The sequence below is a fragment of the Centruroides vittatus genome, unplaced genomic scaffold, assembly GCF_030686945.1.
Source record: "Centruroides vittatus isolate TY-2023 unplaced genomic scaffold, ASM3068694v2 scaffold_1025, whole genome shotgun sequence".
Taxonomy (NCBI): Eukaryota; Metazoa; Arthropoda; class Arachnida; order Scorpiones; family Buthidae; genus Centruroides; species Centruroides vittatus.
The window spans coordinates 68,564-92,672 of NW_027122668.1; the positions used below are offsets into that span (position 1 = coordinate 68,564).

At 31.9% G+C, this 24,109-nt stretch overlaps 1 protein-coding gene across 2 annotated transcripts; it reads left to right on the forward strand.

Moving 5' to 3' along the window:
- Window positions 1-6,473: 6,473 nt before the first annotated feature.
- Window positions 6,474-23,006, forward strand: LOC136986459 (mitochondrial enolase superfamily member 1-like). Of its 2 annotated transcripts, XM_067283988.1 has the most exons (16): window positions 6,474-6,710; window positions 6,813-6,920; window positions 6,986-7,088; window positions 7,163-7,278; window positions 10,427-10,540; window positions 10,610-10,650; window positions 12,654-12,685; window positions 12,768-12,806; window positions 14,821-14,903; window positions 15,049-15,083; window positions 18,812-18,899; window positions 19,538-19,672; window positions 20,687-20,858; window positions 20,947-21,046; window positions 22,388-22,469; window positions 22,758-23,006. In XM_067283988.1, exons 2-16 carry the CDS (start codon window positions 6,840-6,842, stop codon window positions 22,857-22,859), a joined length of 1,323 nt encoding a protein of 440 aa, XP_067140089.1. In that variant the 5' UTR covers window positions 6,474-6,710; window positions 6,813-6,839; the 3' UTR covers window positions 22,860-23,006. The 2 variants fall into 2 exon arrangements, with proteins under 2 accessions (XP_067140089.1, XP_067140088.1); XM_067283987.1 differs by having other exon boundaries at window positions 6,474-6,920.
- Window positions 23,007-24,109: the final 1,103 nt, after the last annotated feature.

The window sequence follows — 24,109 nt, forward strand, 5'->3', positions numbered from 1 at the left end:
TTATTTTAAAACAAATGTTGTTGAGGAAATATTGACAATTCTTAATGGCAATACTGAAATTTATATAACAAACATTAGGTTAAACATATAGTCTCTGTAATTTAAGGAATTCTCATAATAAACACATAATATTGTCAAAATTAGAATACAGTTTTAATAATCTTAATCTAATTATGCATTAAGATGCATTTTTGGAATAGTTATGCAAATCTTTTTATATCAGATGTTTCGGGATAATATTTTGAATAGAGAATGTATGCAGTCTTAGAGAAAGGATTGAAGCAGTCCTTGTTTAGAGACTTTTACAGACTGCTAGAGCATGCTATTGGCAATAAATAGACAATTATATAAGATGACATTTTAGGTTAACTACACAGCCTTATATTCTACCTCAGTGATGTGACCACTCTATTAGATATCTTTAGCCTGCCACTGTGGGGAACAGCTCTATAGTTTATTGTTGATACTGTGCAGTATTTCTGTTGAAGTTGCCTGTATTGGGTGTAACTATAGCTGAAGAAATAATTTGCTGTTAACTAATCAGTATGTATCAAAATTAAGATTGACACAGGTTTGTATGTTTTATTTTTTACTAGGAAAAGAACTTTAGGAATTGACAGTTTCTGTCAGTTCCTGCAAAGTTCTTTCCCTAGTAAAAAATAAAACATACAAACCTGTGTCAATCTTAACTGGATTACATAACAAATTTATCACTTTATCATCAAAGGTGACTACTGTAGTGACAAAAATTAGTAGTATATATTTCATCACTTTATTTGAAAAGAAACTAGGATATAAAAATAAAGGCACTGTTATGGTCTTGAAATGTGTCTTGCCTTTAATGGAAGAATGATGTTTACATGTAGATCCAAATTTATGCTTAAGTTATAGCCTTTCAGAAGTACAAATTCTATTATTAAGGAAGATAATTTGTGCGTTTCAATTTACTGGTTATTTCTGTGTAAACATTTGTAAAAGATGTTAAAAATAAGTCAATAATCTGCAAGACCTATAAATCTCAATTCATTAATGGAACAAACTTTTCTTTACAAAAGAAATAAAAACTGATGACTTCAGTTTGTGAGTAATCTCGACAGTATAATCAAATATCAAGATCCCACCAGTGGTCGAGTGGATAAAACCACCAAACACTGGTAGCTGGTTACGGGTTTGTGCCTAGCCAAGTGGAGTTTTCCAGATTTTCTTTAGGTTTGTAACACCTAAATAAGGGCCAGTGGTGCATTATCCTAAGATAAGGTGACCAGAAATCCCTGGTTTTGCCAGTTTTTAATGTTTGATTGTAGAATCAATCTTTGGATAGAGCAATTTCATTAGCATGTCAATATAATAACCAAAGTTTGACCAGTTTTAGGTCCCATTTTCACTGATTCTGAAATGTGTCCTAGTTGTATTGTAAATATTATGGTTAATTGACCTAACTTCAGAAAGGGGAATTGCCTGGGAGCCCCAAACCAATGCTTTATAAGAAAATTTTTCCCAAAAAACCCTTGAAGAAAAATGTCTGAAGTAAACACTACATGGGGCCCATGAAGTTATAACACGCCACTGATAGGGGCCAGTTTCCCATAAAAGACCTCCTGGGAAACATCAACTATGTGTCACATTACCATCCAAATGAATATTGAATCATTTATTATTCATTCCTGTTTATGACTATATCAAACTTGAAAGTCGTCGTTATTTTAATTTCCTGTAAAAATAGTCTTGACAATCCAGAAGAACAAATTTTCACTTTAGGAGGATACAGGCGGATTGAGCACAGTTGAGCAAAAGCATCATGTGATGAAGCGGCCAGCTCGGGATCTCGCGTGAAAACAGTCATGAGTTGTGACTTTCGGAAGCTCCTACTCGTCACTGAAATTCTATCAACCAATATGAGATTTTACGTTTTCCCTTATTTCTCTCGGTCTTGTTCATTTCCCCTAAATTTAGGGGGAAACTCCTCAGTAGTAGTCATCACTACACATCGCTCTCTGTTGTTCAAATGCTCTCTGTTGAAGCTTTTAAAATCTGGTGTTTATTCTTGTTTATTAAATCACATGCAATTTCCTGTGACATCGTGGAAACAGAAAACAGGATTTTATTTGTATCTATTGTGACAAGGAATTTATTCATTGCTTTACTTTGAAAAGGTATTTGCAAAATATATACGATGACAAATTTATAGATGAAGGAGTTTAGTTGCTTTAGTGGTAAATTAAGATGTAATTTTTTAGGAAAATATTATCTTTTCATTGGAGTGTTGACTATACATTTACAATATTTGTATAAATTGTTGGTAATACACCAAACTCCTGATTATCTGTGCTAATCAGTGCATAGAAAACCAGGAAACTACGGATAATCCAACATAGCCCTCTAAACTAAAAAAAACTATTCAGAGGTTTCAAATGAACTTCAATACAGTTGAAATTTACAACAGTTATAACACAATGTAAGTGTGAGTCCCAAGTTACAGAAGCTGAAATGTATATTTAACCAATAAAGATAAAATGTAGATTTCTTCTATGTACCTCTATTGTATTGTAGGATTGGATTGTTTGTATATGGCAACGTGACACAAGGGCGATCTGCCAAGGGGGACGTGCCTCCTGGGAGGACTCTCTATGGGAAACTGCCCCTATTTAGATGTACAAATGTGAGAAAACATGGAAAACTCCATGTGGCCGGCCCATCGGTTAGGTGCAAACCCACAACTATCAGTATTCGGTGGTTTTATCCACTTAGCCACTAGTGGGCTTTTAATTTTAGGACTAGTACAATATATTTTTTAAATCTGCTGTTTATAAAATAATCCAAGACTAATGACTCACCTCACTTCTGTCTGTTAGAATTGACATTTGAAGGAAGAAAGAAATGCTGAATGTTGCTTATGATACTTTGTCATTTTACAGTAATTATAATATTTTGATGATGCATGGATAACAGGGAGTTTGGTGTATTTATTATAGAGTATATAACAATTATAGCAATCTGTATTCCCTTTAAATATATATCTACCTTACTAATGTTGAAAGTTCAACCACTTTAAAATTTGTTTATAGTTAAAATGAGGATTTTTCAGCCAATATTCTGAAAAATTGATCATCATCATGGTATTTATCATCATTATCATTGTGTTTTGCAGTACATTGTATTCCTAGCTTATAAATGTTAAGGAACCAGAGTATTTTTATTTACAGAAATACAGCATATATCAGATTTGCCAACTGTCCGTCAAGAAAATCATATAAACAGACTTGAATTTCTCTCTAAAACTAACAAAATTTTCCCTAAAATATAAAATATTACTCTTGACAATCCAGAGAAACAAAAATTTTTACTTTGGCATGCAGGCAGTATGTGCAAAATTGAACAAAAGCATCATGTAATAAAGCAACCTGCTCAAGGTCTTGCTGTCAGATTCTCATTTAACCCTAGATAACTAAACTTAATTCTCAGTTACATTATAATTACACATTTGTCGAGCAGACCAAGCATTAAAAAACATTAATATCAAAAAAAATTGTTTAATAAAAATAGGAACTTGTTACATGGCACAATAGTATGGGTAAGTAGGAACTAAATAAGAACAAAATATTTAGGAAATAAAATTATACACAGTTGCTACTTATGTTTACATTATGGGGCTGCAAATTGCATTCTTGCATTTCTTGCAATGGTGTTTTGTCATTCGTCGAGCTTTCGATGGACATAAATAGCATATTTTACGCAGATTCAACATAGAATGAGTAGGAGCTTCTACACTGGGCACATCACCTAGAATATTTTGAATCATGGTTCTGATATCACGCCTCAAATTCATCGTCTGTATCTGCTGTTGTAGCCAGAGCTCCATGAGTTGGTCTCCCATCTTCATAAAGAAATCTTGCCAAGACATCGGATTTATTTTTGTTTCTAATGTTATTAGAGACCTAGGTGTAGACAACCACTTAGGTTCATTTTTTCCATATAGAAATCGGGTAGTTGGCTGGAGAACACGTGGATTGCTATTAAGAGTATTTGAGTTTTGAATCTTATTTACGCTGATATTCTCACCTTGAGAGTCATCTGATTTTATTTGTGTTCTTTGCCTCTTACTAGGTCGTATGTGATCGTCGTCAGACTCCGAGGATCTACTCAACAAATCGGATTCACTGCTAGTGTGCTAGTGTATTTCCTCCTCTAAATTATCCTCAATTTCCCGAAAATGATTCGTCAGATTCCTCCCCATACTCGTCTTCCGTTTCTGAATTAATCCATTGTTTTATCTGTTCTTCTTGTCTCCTCAAATCCATCTAAAAATAAAAAACATAGGATATGAGAATAATAAAAATATATATATAACAAAAACGAAAAAAAAGACGATCATTGTACCAAAAGTACACATTATATCGCCAGTCTTCAATTATTTCATTAAACATATACTCAAATAGATATAATTTATCCTGAATATATAAAAAAAACATTCTGTACCTATAAAACAATAAAAATAAATGTAATGTACTGTACATACCTTTGCAACAAAGTTACGTAGTAACTAAACTTTCATCGAGCAGACAACAGGGATGGCCATAAGTCAATTTCTAATTGACGTGTGAACACAATTGCATTACACACTGCACTGTTTATTCAAATTATTAAGGTAGAAAAAGAATGACCGGAAAAGGGCACGGCGAAGTTTGTGAACTTCACTTTCGAGCGGAGGTGCGTCGTCGTGTGGACAAATGATTAGTTATCTAGGGTTAAGTTTTTCCCCTAAATTTGACAGAACTACATTGGTATCACTGCCATATATATATCAAAACAAAATGCAAATGTATTGTTGCTTTCTATACATATTTCTACATATTCCTTTTCCTAATTTAAATATTCTATTATTATTAACAAAAATATAATTTTTGTAATATTGTACTGTGCTGTTATTATTCAGAATATACATAAATATATTTTATACATTTCTGCCTGAAAAGGTGTAGGTGTATGCAGCCAGGGCCCCAAGAAAATGGAGAGTTGTCGATACAAAGCCGATTTTTGGGCCCCCTTTCAGAGATCCTGCTTATACAAATAACGTAATGATATTAGCCCGTTCATTTTCATTTGACCAAGTTTTAACCCAGCATGAACGTTTTCACTTCGTATATTCTCACCAGCTATAACAAGATTATCGCCTTTTTTCTTTTATTCATTCCAGAAAAGGAACTGCTTGCCATTTTAATAAGAAAAGTGACTAAAATTCCGTAAATACTCTGTAAATTGTCGGTAAACTCGCGAAAGTTTTATTAAAGTTTAAATATATACATCACTTAGATGATGATAATCATCTATTTTCATACATAGCGTATCTGACAGCATAAGAAACACATATACATCGATTAGGTCTATACATTATTATTCATAACTATTTACATTTACTGTTATAAGGTAAAAGGTCTGTACATTAGTATCACATTATTAACATTTACATAACCCAAGCCAACAAACTCCATCGTGGAGTGCTAGGGTTAACCCTAAGAAAAGCAGATAGACATGAGACAAATTGTCATTCATCATTAAAGATGAACTCCTCACCATTATGTCTCCATATATAATCTTCCGTCCCCTTGTAATATTCCTTCCACTCATTTTCACTTAATGTCTCATTATCATACTTAAGTTTTAGCTTCGCTTCCTCTCTTATTTTGTTAATTATTATTCTAGAGCTAATTTTTCTTTTATCGAAAATTGCTAGACATCTGGCTTTCCATAAGTGTCTTTTCGTCAGTCCAACCATCCAGTTCATCAGATACGAACTTTGATTTCTTATTTTATAATTAATTTGATACTTAATATTGATCCACTCTAATTTTACCCTACAAATACGATTTACCCATGACCATACCGATCTCGCAGGGTTACATTCATAAAAAACATGGATAATTGTCTCATCCCTTCCACAAATAGAGCATCGAGCATTACGACGCCTGTGGTATCTACGTAAATAATCTCTCGTCATTACTACATTCAGTAGAATTCTCCACGATGTCTCTCTCCATTCAGATGGTAGTATATTAATATTTTTCCATACAGCAATCCAGTTTATATACTTATCCTTCACACTTTCACTAGTGCATTGTTTGAACAAATATTTATAAACTCGCGAAAGTAGTCAAAAGCAAACAGAAACACGCGTTTTCGACTTGGAACACCCACGAACAATGTGACCACGAGAATACGCGCGCGACTCAGTCGCGGTCGCCTGTGCGGCTATAGTGTGACCATGGGACACGTGCGATTAATTTACTCGTGTGTTGAAAAAGTTAAAATATATATAATTTATTTTTTATATCAAACTAATTTTTAAATTTTATTTATAATTTTGAAAGTGGGGTTATTTCGTTTTCAATTCTGAATCAATTTCTATTAATTTTTGGCTCCTAATTATGCCCGAAAGAGGACGCTGTAGTAGATGTAAACACGTGTTTATACACGTGTAAGTTCAAATATTTGATTCTTAGTTAGTATTTAAACGTCTTAAATATTGGCGTAGCCAATTAAATTGAATAATGCAATGGTGTGGAACGTGAAATTTCTTTAAAAATCCACTTGCAGCCATCCAAAACATAACGAAAATGACGAATTAAAAGTATATAAATGCAACAAACTCTAGAAAATTGCAATATATCCTGTTGATAATTATCTCTGCAAAGCTTTTCTTATAATTTTATATAGTAAGATAACTTATCAAATTAATTATCATTGAAAATTTGACCTTGATAGTTTGACTTAAAATTCAACAGTAATCTAATCTTGTTAACTGTCTTAAATTCCAGCTAGGAGTTTTAATAAAAATAACCAAAATGGCAAGTGTAATAGAAACTCTTAAAGTCAAAGATGTAAGATTTCCCACATCTCTTTCCTCAGATGGAAGTGATGCAATGGTAAGTTTATGTAATTTAATAATATTATTACACTGTAATTTTAAATGACGCTATCATTATTTTAGCATAAAGATCCAGACTATTCTTGCGCCTATGTGATATTGATTACAGATACAAAATTAGAAGGACATGGCTTTACATTTACTTTGGGTAAAGCTACAGAAGTAGGTGTGTATTTTTTATATGTTTTTATAGATTTGTTAGTTGCAAATTTTAGATATTCAAAAATGTTTGTCAAATAGTTGTATGCTGTATTAATGCCTTAACCCCAATTGTTGTTGGAAGAAATTTGAATGATATATTTTCAAATTTTGCTGGATTCTGGAGAGAACTTACTAGTGAAAGTCAGATGAGATGGGTGAGAAAACTATGTTCATTGTATCGTGTAATTTTTTAAGATTTATGTTATTTTTCTCTGGAAGTAATATGAAACGATTATAAAATGATTTGTTTATTGAAACTTCATTAAATTATTCAATAATAAATAACATGTTAACAGTAATTGTAAATTGTTCTGCCTCACTTCTATTAGATACTTATATTTTTCACATAGAACAGTGGTTCTCAATTGGTATGCCATGGTACTGTACATTGATTGCTATCACTATAACCTTTTAAATTCTAGCAACATATTTAAATTAATACAAAACTGATAATGTTTTTGATAGTTTTAAAAATGATCTTCATCAGGCACATTCAACAAACTGATAATTCAAACAACAATTTGGAATTCCATTCAAAATATTTTTAACTACAATGCTATTGGGTAAAAAATCTTGATGTGGTTTATATTAAAACGCATACAATAGTAAATTTGTGTTATATGTCAACGTACATTAAAAAGCAATAATGAAGTCAATCAAAGGAGACATATTTACAAGTCTTTATACTAATTCATAGCATATTTTCCTGCACACAATATTGAACAAGTGTCTTTATGGTTAATTTCCTTGCTCTGTAGAGCAGATTTTTAGATCACAAGCTGTTTTCTGTTTCTCGGAAGGTCTGTGTTGTGTATCTTCTGCATTTGTTTCCTTTGGAAGTCAACTGCCACATCATTTTTTACTGTGTATACTAATAGAACTGTTACCGAAAAATCACCTTTCCTTATTGTTAGCTGAGACTCCATTATCCTGATACTAATGGCATCTACCATGGCTCTGACATATTCTAATTCTTTGTTGAAGCAATGGTTGATGATTAGGATAGGATTCAGTATACTGCAGGAACACATTGTGGGTCAATTGATACCTTATTGTTCCCGATTAGTTCTTCGGGCATTTGGAATTCTTCAATAGATACACAACGTAGAGCAGTTTTAGTCATCTGCTTGTGTAGACTATTAAACGTTTTATTGTATGTCCTCCTTGAACTCATTGTCTCACTTTGGTAGTTTGTCATTGCTTTGTACAATAGAATACTTATGTATTAACCTTGCAATTGTTATAGTTGAATATCCATACTTGGATGCCAACTTTTGTTTATCAATATCCTGGAAATGGTACACCTATTGAAAGTAACTGACACAGAAATTTAGATTGAATTGATGTATAGAATTATTAAAATAATACAAATAAATATATTTTATTGAATGTGTTTTATTAAAATTTGAGTAAATTGAAAGCATTTAATCTAATTCCATATTTGGTAATATTACTTTCCTAGCTCTTATTGGCAATCCAGCAAAAAAGGACCCCTTCCGGAATTTTACATTTTTGGGTTCAGAATGCCTTGAAACATTGAGAAATGCAAAAAAAATTATGGGTAATTGATGAGACTACGTCGCATCTCTAAAATCATGCTGCTGTCAACGGCTGCACACACACCTTAGAGGTATGAAGAAGTATATGTCAGGAGTTGCAATTTAGCACAGAGTATTTTGTGCCCAAATCATGCGCACACAAAATAAACCAGACTTGTAGGTAGTCAGGGGACTGAGAACAGGGTCAAAAGAAAATACAAAATGCCGAGACTGTTTCTACAAACAGCTTTGAGTGCGAGATTTGTGCATATGATGCTCATACTCTCCAAGATATCTCAAAAATGACTTCATTGTTTTACTTTTTTTTTTATGCATGGATGTTAGTATGTGTGTGGGGCAAAATTTTGTTCACCCTTTTTGAAGCTTAATAAATCCCATGCTTTTTGTCAAAAATTTCTTAAATTTGGCATGGGGGTTTGTTTATTAGGGGGATTGATGCTATTAAATTTTGGTGGTTAGAAGTCGAGGGGATGGGGAGATAATGGGGGTCGTGTGTATCTCCAATAAGGATGAACTTAATGACAATTTTACTCGTTATTATCAATTTCATATTTTCATAAAACTCATCCCTACTCTCAAAATTAGGCTTTTTGCCATTTTATAATAGTTAAAAATATAAAAAGTTTTTTAATAAAATATGATAACAGATGGTTCCACCAAATTTTAAATGTTGCTGGGAAAGTTGAGCAACTTGTTCCTAGTTTATTTTTTAATTTGGATGCAATTTTATAAACAGTAAAACCTGTCCAAAACAGAACCTAAATAACATGAAAACCTGCCTAAATGGGAAAAATTCTTCAGAATGCAACAATTTTCTATGATAAAAAAAAAAAAGTCCATCTGAAACAGAAATCTGTTAAACAAGAAATAATATTCAGTACCACGCGAGTCTGATTTACATAGATTTCACTGTATATTCTGTATTTTCAAATAGTTGGTTTATCCCTTTATCGTCACAATTAAAATTAATATCCAAAACTGAAAATCCTAACAGAAGTATTCAGCTTGCTATTGCATTTATTTTATTCCCAAATTTATCCAAATTATGATCACGATTTTCACTTTTTAATTATTAAACAGAACCTACCGAAATAAACTAAAGAAATTTTTGTTTATTTTACCGTAAACACAATGCATTTAAATGTACCACATCAATTCAAATTTAGCATTATGTATTGGTAAAGATAAAGTAGTAATATCTTTACCAATGTTTACGTTTGAAAAACCACTTTTACATATTTTATGTACAGTTAAAATGAACAAAAACAAAAGAAACAAAACAACGAAAAAGAAAATCTAAATTATAGAAGATAATAATATAATTACATATTTTAGTTTGAGATACAGGACAGCTTGCGTAAACTCTGCTTAATATGATAATGACATATCGTAAATTCTAGCGTACAAGTTGACTTCAATATTTTCACTTCAAAATTCTGGTTCAGGCCTGTTGACTCTGTATAAGTTGGCCCAAAGCGGACGGTAGGCTACTGATAGGCTAGATCTGAAATGTGGATGTGATTTTCTTTAGTTTTTAGCTAGTTATAACAGGTCCGAGCACCACCTCTTTCCACGCTACTCTATTCTGTGCTATGATTTTAGTTTCATCGCTTCAAAAATAAAGAATGATAAATATTATATAAATAGATTTATGTATCGTTATTAATTAAACAAAATAATTCTTTTAAAAATATATTAGAATTATAAATTTTAAAATATGTATGCGCTGTTACATTTTTTATAGATTGGACCAGAAAAGGGTGTTATTCATCTAGCTACTGCAGCTATAGTGAACGCTTTATGGGATTTATGGGCTAAAATAGAGGAGAAACCATTATGGAAATTATTAGTTGATATGGTAAAAATCTAATTCATAAATTTTGATAATTATCTTTCATTTTTCTTATGATTTATGTTAAAAATACAGGAACCAGAAAAACTTGTTTCTACAATTGATTTCAGATACATGTAAGAATGTTTTTTTTTTTTTTTAAAGTTTAGTAGAGATTAATCTAATTATATAATTTTAAATTTATGCGTAAGACGTTTCAATAATCAATTATTTCAAAATAAAAGTATTGAATATGTATATCTGTTACGATTTGTTTATTATAACATTTATATGCACAAATATTGTGTAAAGTACAGACAGTCACATCTGCAAATTCACAAGATTTGTGTTTGTGAATCTAGGTTACTAGTTGCACTTTGAGTGATGGTGGGTTTGCACGTCTTCAGTTTTGCAGTGAACATTATCTGATAACTTATAATCTTCGTGTGTTGTGTATGTCTTGTGAATACCCTATTGCAGGAGTCTCCAGCCTATTCTGAGTCCATATGAGCCATAAAAATCTGAGGGGCCAGGAACAAAAGCTCTATTGTCAGAGGTTAAGATTTTTTTATTTCTGAATAATGATAGGCATAAAGCAATGTGAAATTTTCAACTAATTATTCAAAAGAATATCAATAAAATTGAGAATAAATTTTATGGCACCCAATACTAATTACAATACAGTAGAGAGTCGTTTATCTGAACACTTTCCAGTCGGACTGTGTTGTGCTGAATCGAACTTTTTTGATACTAGATTTACTTCTAAAGTATAATTTTAATGTTTTTATATTTTTCAATATATTTATTTTGTTTGTACAAAATATAGAAATAATTTTTAATGATACGATAGCCTCGGTTATTATTATTAAAATTTTCGTTAGGCTTAAAATCGACGAAAATTCAACACGAAGTGACACGCAACGGAGAAAAATTTCAACATTGGACAGGTTAATATATTTTTTCGTACATAATCAGTTATCCGAAAAATCAGTTATCCAAACAACCTCAGTCCCCAGTTGATTCGGATAAACAACTCTCTACTGTACATACATTCTCGACATAAGTTCTTCCAGAATTTAGGCATTTATTGTAATATGGCATTATTTTCTGTATTCCCTGATCAAAGAAATTTGCCACCTTGGAGTTCAATCATCCACAAATGTCATGCATCAGTTCCACATTGGACTCAAAATGCTATCCCCCAACCATACCTACATTTTTGGGAACATGAAAGTCATTCAGTGCAAGGTCAAGGCTACAGACAGGGTGATCAAACAACTCCCGTTAAAACTGTTGGAGCAATACCTGTGTGTGTGCATTGCCGTGGACAAGAACTATGCCCGAGGACAACATTCCTCACCTCTTATTATGAATCACCCATCAGTTTTTTTAGTATTTCACAGCACACCTGTGAATTATTAGTAATCTAAGGTTCCATAAAATCTGTTAGCAACACTTATCCTTTAGCAAATCTAACCTGACTGTGTTCTTCAGCTTGCAAAACGTGGATAACACCATGCACCTCACATTTGGTGGAAACTTTGATGACGATCCATATTCCCATCTATACTGTACAGCAAGCACTTAACAAAATGTCCAACCGCACGGTCAGCCGTGAGTCAACATATCACTGTTTATTTCTGCGCATGTGCCAGGTTGCTGCAATAAGTGATGCAGCCGTGCCAGTTTAACAGAGGTTAACTTACAAATAGACCTCATTAAATGCATTTAAATTATTAAATATTTATTTTACAATGTTTCAATGATATTCTTCTGTTGTTGTCAATATTCACCGTATAATTTTATTTAACAACTTGAAGATTATTGAATTAATTTGCCTAGATTCGAATCCATGTCAGAAAACTTAAAAGATTTTCATGTGTGGTCTGTCAGGCCCTGTCTCTCATCATTATTCTCCGACCACACCATTGTGGACTTGATAGTACCCATGATGGAGATGGAAGAAAGGACTTCTTAATGATTATATTCAAAATCATTAAATTTATGCAAAATTAATTGTATTTGAGTATAAAGTAATTGAATACTTAAAGTATTATCTGCATAAAAATTGCTTGCTTTATAAAATGTAAATTTTAAATGATTCAATAGAAGTTTTAATGATAAATCTTGTTAATTATAGAACAGATGTTATAACCAAAGAAGAAGCTATAGGTAAATATTTACTGTACTAATTTTTTTTATATTTTAAATTGAAATATTTACTAATATAATTAAATATATATTTTTTTTTTAGTTATGTTAAAAGCTCAGTATGATTCTAGAAAACAAAGAGGTAATTATAATAATTAAAAATAAATATATTCTGATAAATTATATAATTAATTTTAAATATAATTATATGTAAATTATTGATAAACTAGCAGATAAGCTCGGTGTTGCTTGGGCAAAAAGTAAGATAGAGATATCGATGATTAAGATTATTACATTATAGCCAATCTTGCCTATTTTCACAGAATGCAAGAATTAGGTCCCCCTATTTCCAGACTAATTAGAGACTTTTTACATGGGTCTAAAAATATGTTCGATTTCTTGCAAAAATGCAAAAAACCACATCTGCACCTGTAAATCTTGCACGTCACTTTCTTTTAACACTTCCATTGTTAACACTTCTGTGAGATCCCGGGGAGGTAAGAGGAAGTCGTATCTCCCTTTCCGGCGACTCGCTTGTCAAGGATGGCTGTTATGTTGATGGCGCGTTACGCAAGTGGAGGAGGAGGAAGGATGGGGTCGACGATAAGGCAAAGCGGACAGTCAAGAAAGACGCCATTTTATAACAAAACAAGATTTATTAAAATCGAAACGAACAAAACTACACTTCTACCCTCATATACAAAAGGGGGTCCGGAGAGAGAGAGTTTACAAATTTTTGTTCATACCTCTATAAATTTCATAATAGATGGAGTCTGGTGAATGGAGTCGTAGTCTGGACACTGGCACTTAAAAACTTAGGAACTTTTTGGGTCCGGTCGATGGCGCAGTGCACGTCGTACTGGAGAGCCCTTTAAGGGGGGAAGGAAGCACCTTTTATAGGTTTTTGATAAGAAAACCGGTCACGTGATCAACAACGGATTGCAGTTAGGGCCATGGGTGTTCCCGGGATTCAAAACAAACGACGAGCTCGGACGCTAACTGTAAATTATCGTGCAAGTTGATCTACCGACTGCAAGGGAATAATGTCTTATTGACAGATAGGGGACGATAGTTGCCAGTCAAGGGTCAACATTTTTTTGGTTATGGAATTTTCTTGATTAAGCAGTTGTATATCAGGAGTGAAATAATTTAGAAATGTAGGGGTTTAACTTCCAGATTTCACATTTCCATTCTTAACGCTTCCATTGTTAACAACCTCTCCCCGCAGGAGAATTTCGAAAAATTGTAACTTCTTTAATTTAATTTTTAAATTATTAAATTTTGTTATTCCTTTGTTAACTAAGTGTCTTTGGTTTCATTCATGACAAGATATCCTATCACTTACTCACGTGTCTCCCTACTCAGATAGAATTTCTAAAAGGAGGGCTTTAAGCTAATATAAATTTTTATCGTGAGTTAAACCATGTAATAATAGTTGAACTGGTGTCAGTTCTGACAAGATCGCGATTTTTCTGAATCTTGATCTACGTAAGCTCGAAAAAGCCATCCTTAGACGATAGAGATCGGATTTCGCAGATCTGTGCAGCTTAAGTGGTCATTTGGGATTCTCCCCGTGACCCTCGGCTTATCTCGCAATAACTTCAATCAAGCATGTGTCTATTAGGACTTCAATTTGAAAAAATTGTAGTCCTATAAATTCCCACTATCATCTGTCTGTCTTTCCTTAATTTTGAGAATAGTGTTAGATAAATGAAATTCAAGACTGTATGGAAAGATTAGGGGACAGGAGGCTCCAATTAACTATATCCAATGAAACTGGAGGTTACGTTATATGATTAAAAATTGCAGCCCAGCATTGTGATGATGTCACCATAAATAAATGCTTGTTTCTTTTTATATTTTTTTCTATATTAAAAAGAAAATTGATAAATAATTATTTTATGTTACAATAAATATTTAAATTCCAATAAGAAATAGAACTCACTGTGTGCAGCGTTACCAAATATTTTCCTTCCGAGTGCTTTCAACGAGTGTATTTTTGTCGTCTTCAGGCGAATAAGAGGAAAATATTTGGTAATGCTGCACACAGTGAGTTCTATTTCTTATTGATATTACTTGGCGTGAATAGCATACTAGACTATATATTTAAATTCCATTCCATAATGTATGTAAAAAGTGTATTTATTTAATTCTAGAGGAATATTTATCGAAAGTGGGTTATCCGGCTTATACTACAAGTGTTGGTTGGTTAGGATATAGTGACGAGAAAGTGAGGAAGGTTCGTAGAATTGTATTCTTCATTTCTCTTTCAGTTTCAAAAATTTTATTAACTTTGATTGTTGGAATGTATTACATTAAATTATATTAATACTAAAGTTACTTATTCTTAATTATTTATAATTACTGGTATTTCTTCTTAATAGTTGTGTAAGGAAGCAATGGATAATGGATTTACCAAGTGAGTACAATTTTAATATATTTAATTTTTTCAAATTTAAATGTTTATAACAATTTTGAAGTAGATCTTTTGAAACTGTATTATAAGAAACAGGTTAAGGGTCGAGTTACACACAGTGACCGATGGGGCAGTGATATCGATAAATATCACACATAGCCAATCAGAGTTTCATCTGCGACCCGTGATCTGTATTCTGTCAATCATACAAGTGTCGTAGATGAAACTCTGATTGGCTATGTGTGGTATTTATCGATGCTTACCGTACTGTGCCGGCACACTGTTGTGTGTAACTCAACCCTAACGGTTTCATGTATTGTTAATATTTTATGGTGACAATTTGTTACACTACAGAGTTATGCAAAAAAACAAAAATTATTATTTATTATATGTTTGTTTATTGAGTGTTTAATTTATTAATATTGTATAATTTTGTTAACTGTACATGTGTAATTTATAGTTTCCATGTGCCTGCAAGACAAACAATATGAAAAAATGTTAGTTGATGTTCAGGTTCTATTTATGAGAGAAATGTTTTGTTCATAGAGAACAAAACATTTCTTTCTGCCCAAAGAGGACGGTTATGTACTGTCAAAAGTACTTGCAAAATAAATTACTTTTACTGTAACACCGATAGACAGTTGTATGCATTCTTTTTCTATTAATATTTGGCATGTGTTACTATTTAAAACTTTATTACTGATGGTCATTAAATAACAGAAAACATTACTTCAATAAACATTTTTGCTACCGTACAAGATTGTATATAGCTGATTGAGTTATGTATGTCAATCCAATTCAAACTTATTAAAAATTTTTGCTTCAAGAGCAATTTCAATTAATTATATTCTGGTTTAAACTAGTTAAGAGTATATTCATAATTTACTTTCAAAGGTTTAGTATTTTTATTAAAGTTGAGTTTTCATATTATAGATTAATAGATTATATTTCATATTATAGATTATGGACTGCTGTTGTTTGAAATTTTACAAAACTATTCATGAAGCATCTTTGATTTTACACAGATTATCGTCTAGATCCACATGGTAACATTAAACAATATATAATAATACGGTAGAGTTCCGAAAACTTGACCTAATGTGGACCGAAGGGTGGCAGAGTTTGTGAAAATGCTGGGTTATCGGGAATGGGGTTAAAAAGAATAAGTACGAGTGTTTCCTCAGAAAATACTGTACTGTACTTGTATGTATTGTTTGCTTGAGAATACAACAGAGAATAAACTGCCCAAATACCATTAAACAAAGGAAAAGTATGTACTTCATGAAGGCATAGAGCCTTTACTACATGAAAATGAAAATTAATGAATACACAGTGTACAGTAATTTATCTGATAAGACAGACCTCAGAAAAATACATTGAGGCATAAAGCTGTCTATAATGAAAATTAACCAGCCGACTTTGCAAAAACTGGCTACTTTTTTTAAAAGAAATGCATAATGTCCTGTTGTCTTCTCGCACTGCACTCTGCGTTTTGCTGCTTCATCACAAAGACGACGAAGGAACAGTAAGTCCATTACCGACACACCTTGTTGTTCAAAATACTGAAGGGTGGTTTCAATAGCCTTTAGTTCCTCACTATGTGATATTTTAGGAGCTTGTACGGTGGAGTCTCAACGTCAATGTCTTCATCATTTTCCAGCATTTTTTCATTAACTGTGACAGCAGCAATAATTTCTGCATCGGACATAATGCGCCAGACACGTGGTGGAGGAGTGGGAGTGTGGCTGAGTTATCCAGACTGCCAGGTTATCGAGTGCCGAGTTTTTGGGACTACTGTATATTGTTACAGAAATAGAATATATTTTTTAAGGGCACTATAGAATGTCTGTCTGTTCTTCGTAATCTCGAGAACGGAGTTAGATAAATGAAAATCGAGACCAAATATGGAAAGCTTAATGGCCGGAGTCCCAATTAGCTATTGATCCGGACCAGAAGTCACATGATTTCAACTCAAAATTTTCTTGAGAACAGAGTTAGCTAGATGACTGGCATGATTCAATTGTTACAAGGAGAAGTGTGATATATGGGATAAGTCACTATTAAAATTCAGATCATATATGGAAAGCTTAGGGACCAGAGATCCAGATTAACTATACACGAATCTCCAGTATGAACCATAAGTCGTGATTATTTTAAAAAATTAAACGGTGAACTAAAAATTGTTGGCTGGCATTGTGACAATGTCACGAAAAATAATTGTTTGCATTATTTATTATTTATTACTACTATAAGATTCCTATATGCTTGCTTACAGAACTGAAACAAAAACTAACTTTTTATGTCCCTGACAATATATATTTAATTTCAGAGAGAAGAAAATGATTGGTGAATTAGAATTTTGACTAATTAATCATTTTTGTCCTATGAGAATTGAAATATATGCACTGCCCTAATAATCTATTTATATAATCAAGACAAGTTGATAATAATAATGATAATAATCAGCGCATAGCCCAAACGGTTAGGAGTTGAAAGTTGAAATTTGGTACACAGTTAGTGTGCATTCTCGTGACGTACCCTAAGAAGGGATTTTTCGAAATTCCCACGGGGAGAGGGACAGGATTAAGGCTTAACACTTCCATCAGCAGTGGAATTGTTAAGAGAAAGCGACGTGCATGACACAGATGCAGTTTTTTCATTTTTGCGGGAAATTGAACATATTTTTAGACCCATCCAAAAATTCTCTAATTAGTCTGGAAACAGGGGGACCCAATTCTTGCATTCTGCTAAAACGGGTAAGGTTGACTATAATGTAATAATCTTAATCTTCGCTATCGTTACTTTTGCCTGAGCAGTGCCATGCCTACCTGCTAGTAATAACATAATAATTACACTTTATTAATATATGTGGATTGTCCTTTAATTTATTTATAATTATTATCTGTAACTGTGGGAATTTATAGTACAGACTGCCCTCAACTGTTGAACATCTTCACTCTTTTGTAAATAATTCTTTTGTATCCCTAAATCATGTTTTATATTCCAAATTAGGACTTTTGTACACTAAAAAATCTAACAAGGTAAAAATTTTGATTATTTTTTTAGCTAGTCTAAGTGTGAGAACCTGGAGGCCATCTGACATGTTTTCCCACATTTAAAGGAGATTTAATTAATTTTGTTTTTATTATTTAAAAATGTTGAGAATTTGCTTTTTCAAAATAGTCATTAAATTCTACTTTACTTTTGAATTTAGTTAATGAGGGAAAAGGAACTTTCTTTTCTGTTTGGCATTTGGTTGAACTTAGATCATTTCCCTCGATTATCTTATCGAGGGAAAGTTGTGACACATCTTGCGGCGCAATTCACCCCCAGTTCCTGTCACATGGTGTTTCTTAATAACTCCTCGTTGGAGGAGATTCGGATTATAAAAGTCGAGAACACCAAATTTTCGGGGTTTGTTTTCGTGTATATTACCTTCCTAGCGCCACTCGGATTAAATTAAACTAACCACTTTGACTAATTTGAGTCTGTCAAATGGTTAGTTTCTTATTTAGAACTGACAGGACCCTGATAGTTTAGAGGCAGAGATTTTACTGTTCTCTCCACCCACTCACTTTAGCAAAAACTATGGGATCTCACATAAGTATGAATTTATTTTGAAATTAAAAACAGTATTATAATTAAATATCCATTTTTTACTTTTACTTTAAGAAAGCTTAAATATTACAATGAAATTTTCTAAATATTTAAACAAAGACTTTCTTTCATAGATTCAAACTTAAAGTAGGAGTGGATATAAATGATGACAAAAGACGATTAACTCTTATGAGAAATTTGATTGGACCAAATAATACTTTGGTAAGAATTTTATAACATTTCATTATTATTAATATTTAGCATGAATGAATATAACTTCGTTTAACAATTTCTTTAATACCAAATTGAAAACATGGTTTAGATAATAATACACACAGTAAATCTCCACTTTACAATTACTTACTGTATAAAAATAGAAACATTTTTAAGCCTGATAGTTATATTAGCGAGGTTGAGGCCGAAGTTTTAAACGTGAAAACGTGTACGTTGGACGTTCAGCACCACTTTTCTGTAAGCCTAGAAGTTTGACAATGGCATTTGGAATATCGAGCATGATCTCACTGACTTTCTAGACACCATTGTCAAACTTCTAGGCTTACAGGAAAGTGGTGCTGAACGTCCAACGTACACGTTTTTGCGTTTAAAACTTCGACCTCAACCTCACTATTTACTCACATATTGCACTTGCTCCCATGGCAGCTACACTTGAACGGCATCTTGATGGTGTTTTGAAAGTACTCAGATGAAAAAAAAAGAAGAAATTAACTGAAAGTGTTTTAATGTTATGTTTCTGTGGAGGAAGTAGAGTTAGATTACTAAGGTTTAATGAAAATAATCAAATAAATTCAATGTATAACCTAAGTTTTAATATTTTAATTATAAAAAGTATATTCTTTTAGATGGTTGATGCCAACCAATGTTGGGATGTTAATGAAGCAATTAATTGGATGAAACAACTAAAAGAGTTTAATCTTTTATGGATTGAAGAACCAACAAGTCCCGATGATATTTTAGGACACGCCACTATAGCTAAGGTAATATTAATTTTTTCTGATCTGTATGTGTGAATTAATGCGATATCTTAAAGCTTGGCACCGTACTGTGATATTACAAGGATCAAACCAGTACAGTACATTCGGGCAACAAAAATTATCCTCCGACGTAATATCTTGCTTCAGCGGGAAGCTGTCTACAAATATATTCTGCACGGATATACTGTTATACGTACTGTTGATATAATGATAATATAATGCATTTTGAAAATGATAATTAAAAAAACTAATATATTATGTCAGACATTAGTTACTGTCATCAATTTAAAAAATACAAGAATAATAAAAATACACACAGAAAAATATCTTTTATCATCATTGTTTTCAAAGTAGAAAATTCAGATAAATGCCTTGAATATAAAGTAGATTCTCATTAATCTTCAAACTGGACACTAGTCTCCATCTGATTCCTATTTAAATCAATATAAAACTTTCTTGGTAATTAGAACTTTATTGTGCCACCTCCTATTTATTGAAATCAAAAGCATGTACTAGTAGATTTTATTTCAACTGTATGGAGTTTGTCAATTCATTCTAGTGCCAAAACAGCTTGTTTTTGAATAAATTTATCGGCAATAAATGCTTGTTATAGTTTATATATTTGTCTGCGAGGACTGGGCTTATTAATAGGACGTATTTGCACTGGTGTTCTGGTTTTTGCAACTGAGGAAAAACCAAAATGCCAGTGCAATACGTCCTATTAATAAGCTCGGTCCTTGTAGACAAATATATAACAAATTGTAGAAAATAAGAACAGATGCATATGAATTAGCTTGTTACAGTGTTTTTCATAGCCTTTTGGTGGTTATAAGTCTCATTTTAGGATACCCTGTTTATACTTTTATGTTTTAATTAACTTGTAAAGCATTAAAATGAGAATTGCATGCATTACTAAAATACATTTTTAAAAATTTGACACATTCTTGAGTCTTAAATTAATAAAATCAGTTTATTTTGAAAACAGAATGACAACAATTAATTATAATTAAATTCTAGGCACTAAATCCATTGAAAATTGGTGTAGCAACTGGTGAACATTGTCAAAACAGGGTAATGTTTAAACAGTTCATGCAGGCAGGAGCCTTACAATTCTGTCAGATTGATTGCTGCAGATTGGGCGGTGTTAACGAAGTAATAGCAGTATATATTATGGCTGCAAAATTTGGAAGTAAGTAAATTTTAAATAAATTTTTAGAGGTTTGTTTGAATAGAAAAAAAAAAATTTATTTTCCATTCTTTCCCTTTTAAATATTCAGTTCCAGTATGTCCTCATGCAGGAGGAGTTGGTCTCTGTGAACTAGTTCAACATATTGCAATGTGGGATTATATTTGCCTAAGTGGAAATTTAGAAAATAGGTAATTGATTTTAATAATAGGTGTTGTGGATAAACTAGTTTTAGTTATTTTAATTTTGAAACAAAGTACAGTGGTAAACCAAACGATTGCCAGATTTTCGGCTACTTTACCGCTACTATTAATGATTAAATATTATGTAATTTGGTACTAGAGGGATATGTTAAGTGCCATCTCTTTATTAAATTTGTGTAACTGGCAATGCATCTGCACGGAAAGCGGGAGTTACAGGTTTGAGTCCTACTCTGATCTGACATTTATGCCTATGTTTTAATTTTCTTATCTTATTCTTCACTTAGAGAGGGTAAGATGGTACTAGGGGCATCGCCAGGATCCTCCTAGTTAACTCTGTCCAGTATAGGAAAAATATTATTGGAGACTGTAAATTAAATTGATTATTTATTTATTTACATGAAGTAAGTTTATCACACATTTTTTAATGAAACCAAATGATTACTGGATTTAAATCAAGCTACTCTACCCCTAATAATAATAATTAAATATGAAGTAATTTGGTACTAGAGGTAGACTTATTAAATTTAATAAGAGATGGCACCTAATAATTATAATTAAATTAATATTTATTAAATAATTTAGAATATTCTGGAAGAAAAGGATCCTCCCAGAACAAAAAAAAACCGCAGATGCATCGCCAGTTAAGCTACTTGGATTTCCATTTGATGCCTTGCTTCAAAACATAGATATAACCATCCGCAGTTACTTATGGCATCAACTGGGGACACCTACAGTACCTCTAGTATTTAATTATTTATAGTAGCAGTAAAGTGGCCTGACTTATATCTGACAATTGTTTGGTTTCATTATAAAAATATTCGCTTTCAGATGTTAACAATTAAAAAAATAATGAAACAAACATATACATCACGTATTATATGTGAACACTATTTCTTGGATAAAATGAATATTAGGAAATGCTCAGACAAAAGCATTAAATGACAAGGAAAGATTTGTTTCTAGTGATTCTTGATGGAAATTAAGAGCGATCAATATAAATTATTAGGTTAATGTTACCTTAGGTGCCAAGATGGCTGCTCGTCTCTGATTCCAGCAAGGAAACAGTGGGACGCACGTTCTAACCTAACCTATTCTAATAAATTACCATAATTATTAGCAACCAAATTATTAGAATAGGTTAGGTTAGGTTAGGTTAGAACGTGCGTCCCACTGTTTTCTTGCTGGAATTAGAGACGAGCCGCCATCTTGGCACATAAGGTAACATTAACCAATTATTATTTGGAAAGGCTGATTTTATTCTGAGTCATTCAAGCACTATTTTAAGAGAAACAAATTCAGATTATTACAATTGGGAATTTACTTTAATAGGATGATTGAATATGTGGATCATCTACATGAACATTTCAAGGTTCCTATAAAAATGAAGGATTCTAATTATTTAGTTCCTAAGGTAAGAAAACTTGTTAAATTTTAAGAACATAAAGTATTACCTAAAATTTCATAATATACAGATTGGAAATTGTTCCAAACTTTTAGATTTTCAGGTGTAACTGTGTTTACTTTTATCAATTATTAATTCAAAAAGAAAAAAATAAGGTTATGACTGATCTATTTATGTAAATGAAACAACGTTTTCTACTAATAACTGTTACAAATTGATTAAAAAAGCTAATATAGTGAACTACAACAACAATAATGGTGATAGAAATTTTTTAAACAATTTTTCTATATATATTAGGAACCAGGTTACAGTGCCGAGATGAAAAAGGATTCTTTAGAAATGTACGAGTATCCCACTGGTGTAAAATGGGTGGAATTACTTTCCAAAAAGTCGAATTAATTGAAATTGTTTATAAAAAGATGTGTATGTCTAGTCTAGAAGAGAAATTAAGTAACAGAATAGTTGCGTGTAAAATTACTTTAATCCATGTTGGTTGAACAAGTATTATGTTTTTATTCACTATACATTAAATTTAATGAGTAGCAATTGTGTGTAAGTGTTATGAATTTTGATTTCTATCTTGATACACTTCTAGAATATTAAATCACAAGTTCAAAAATGCATTGATAATATTCACGCAGTGTATATGCTAATTACTATACTGTGAACATTTTCATTACATCATCACTTTACAAACTTTTAATAAGGTGATATGCATTCAAGAACTATTCACTGCTTATTAATCTAAGACATTTTTGTTGTCAAAAATCATATCCTAACTATAAAACAGGTTTTGGGATCATATCAATTATAAACATTCCATTGTCGTTAATATTTACTCAGCAAAGCTATTCAATTCTCCTGTACTGAAAAGAATGTGCAAGAAAATGTTGATTCTTGAAACGTACAATCATCACACCTCTAAAATTTATTTATTTTAGTTTACAGTGCAATAAACTTTTGAGTATAAATAACTAGCTTAACTGACAGTAAATTGCATTATTATTATGAAGAAGTTATTCAACTGTTACTTCTGAATTGGTCTGTGAAAACAGGAAAATTAAAAGACTTTTTAAAAGTTACATAAAAATATAAGTCTCCATTACTTCAAATTGAAGAAACTCCTGGGAAATGTCGTCTTTATGACTTTATGCAATATTTTAGAGTATTTAAAACAAAACATTGCATTTTATAGAAATTAAAAAAAATAAAGTTTATTCAAAAATCATTGTAAGATAAATCACTTGAAGATATCTTAACTCCAAACAGCACATGATTAACTGTTCTGCTATGTTATAGTCATGAAAAATATATAAAATTAGATTTTAGAACAAAAGTGGATAAACTTTTGCACCATTTGAAATGATATAGACTGATAAAAATTATCAATTTGTTCTGCATTCATTGATTGTGGAACACAAGATGATATAGATATAACAATTCGATTTTGCTTCTGTAAATTTTCTTCAATTAAAGCCAAACTGTCCATAACTATAGCTTAAATTCCACGCAATCAGCAGCGCCCGTGTGCAATACCAATTATTCCGCCCCTGTTTAACTAAGACTACCTACACTGAGCTTGCCAGCAATACCAATTTGCCGCCCGCGTGCGGTGGGCCTGCATGCAATGGTTTCCAGTTTACAAAAAT

What these genes read in the sequence shown, in the direction of transcription:
- LOC136986459 (XM_067283987.1), top strand. Translation starts at nt 6,840, where the DNA reads ATGGCAAGTGTAATAGAAACTCTTAAAGTCAAAGATGTAAGATTTCCC. An exon ending in GTGAAAGTCAGATGAGATGG is followed by an intron (nt 7,279 to 10,426) that starts GTGAGAAAACTA and finishes CATTTTTTATAG; the next exon opens with ATTGGACCAGAAAAGGGTGT. An exon ending in GTGACGAGAAAGTGAGGAAG is followed by an intron (nt 14,904 to 15,048) that starts GTTCGTAGAATT and finishes TCTTCTTAATAG; the next exon opens with TTGTGTAAGGAAGCAATGGA.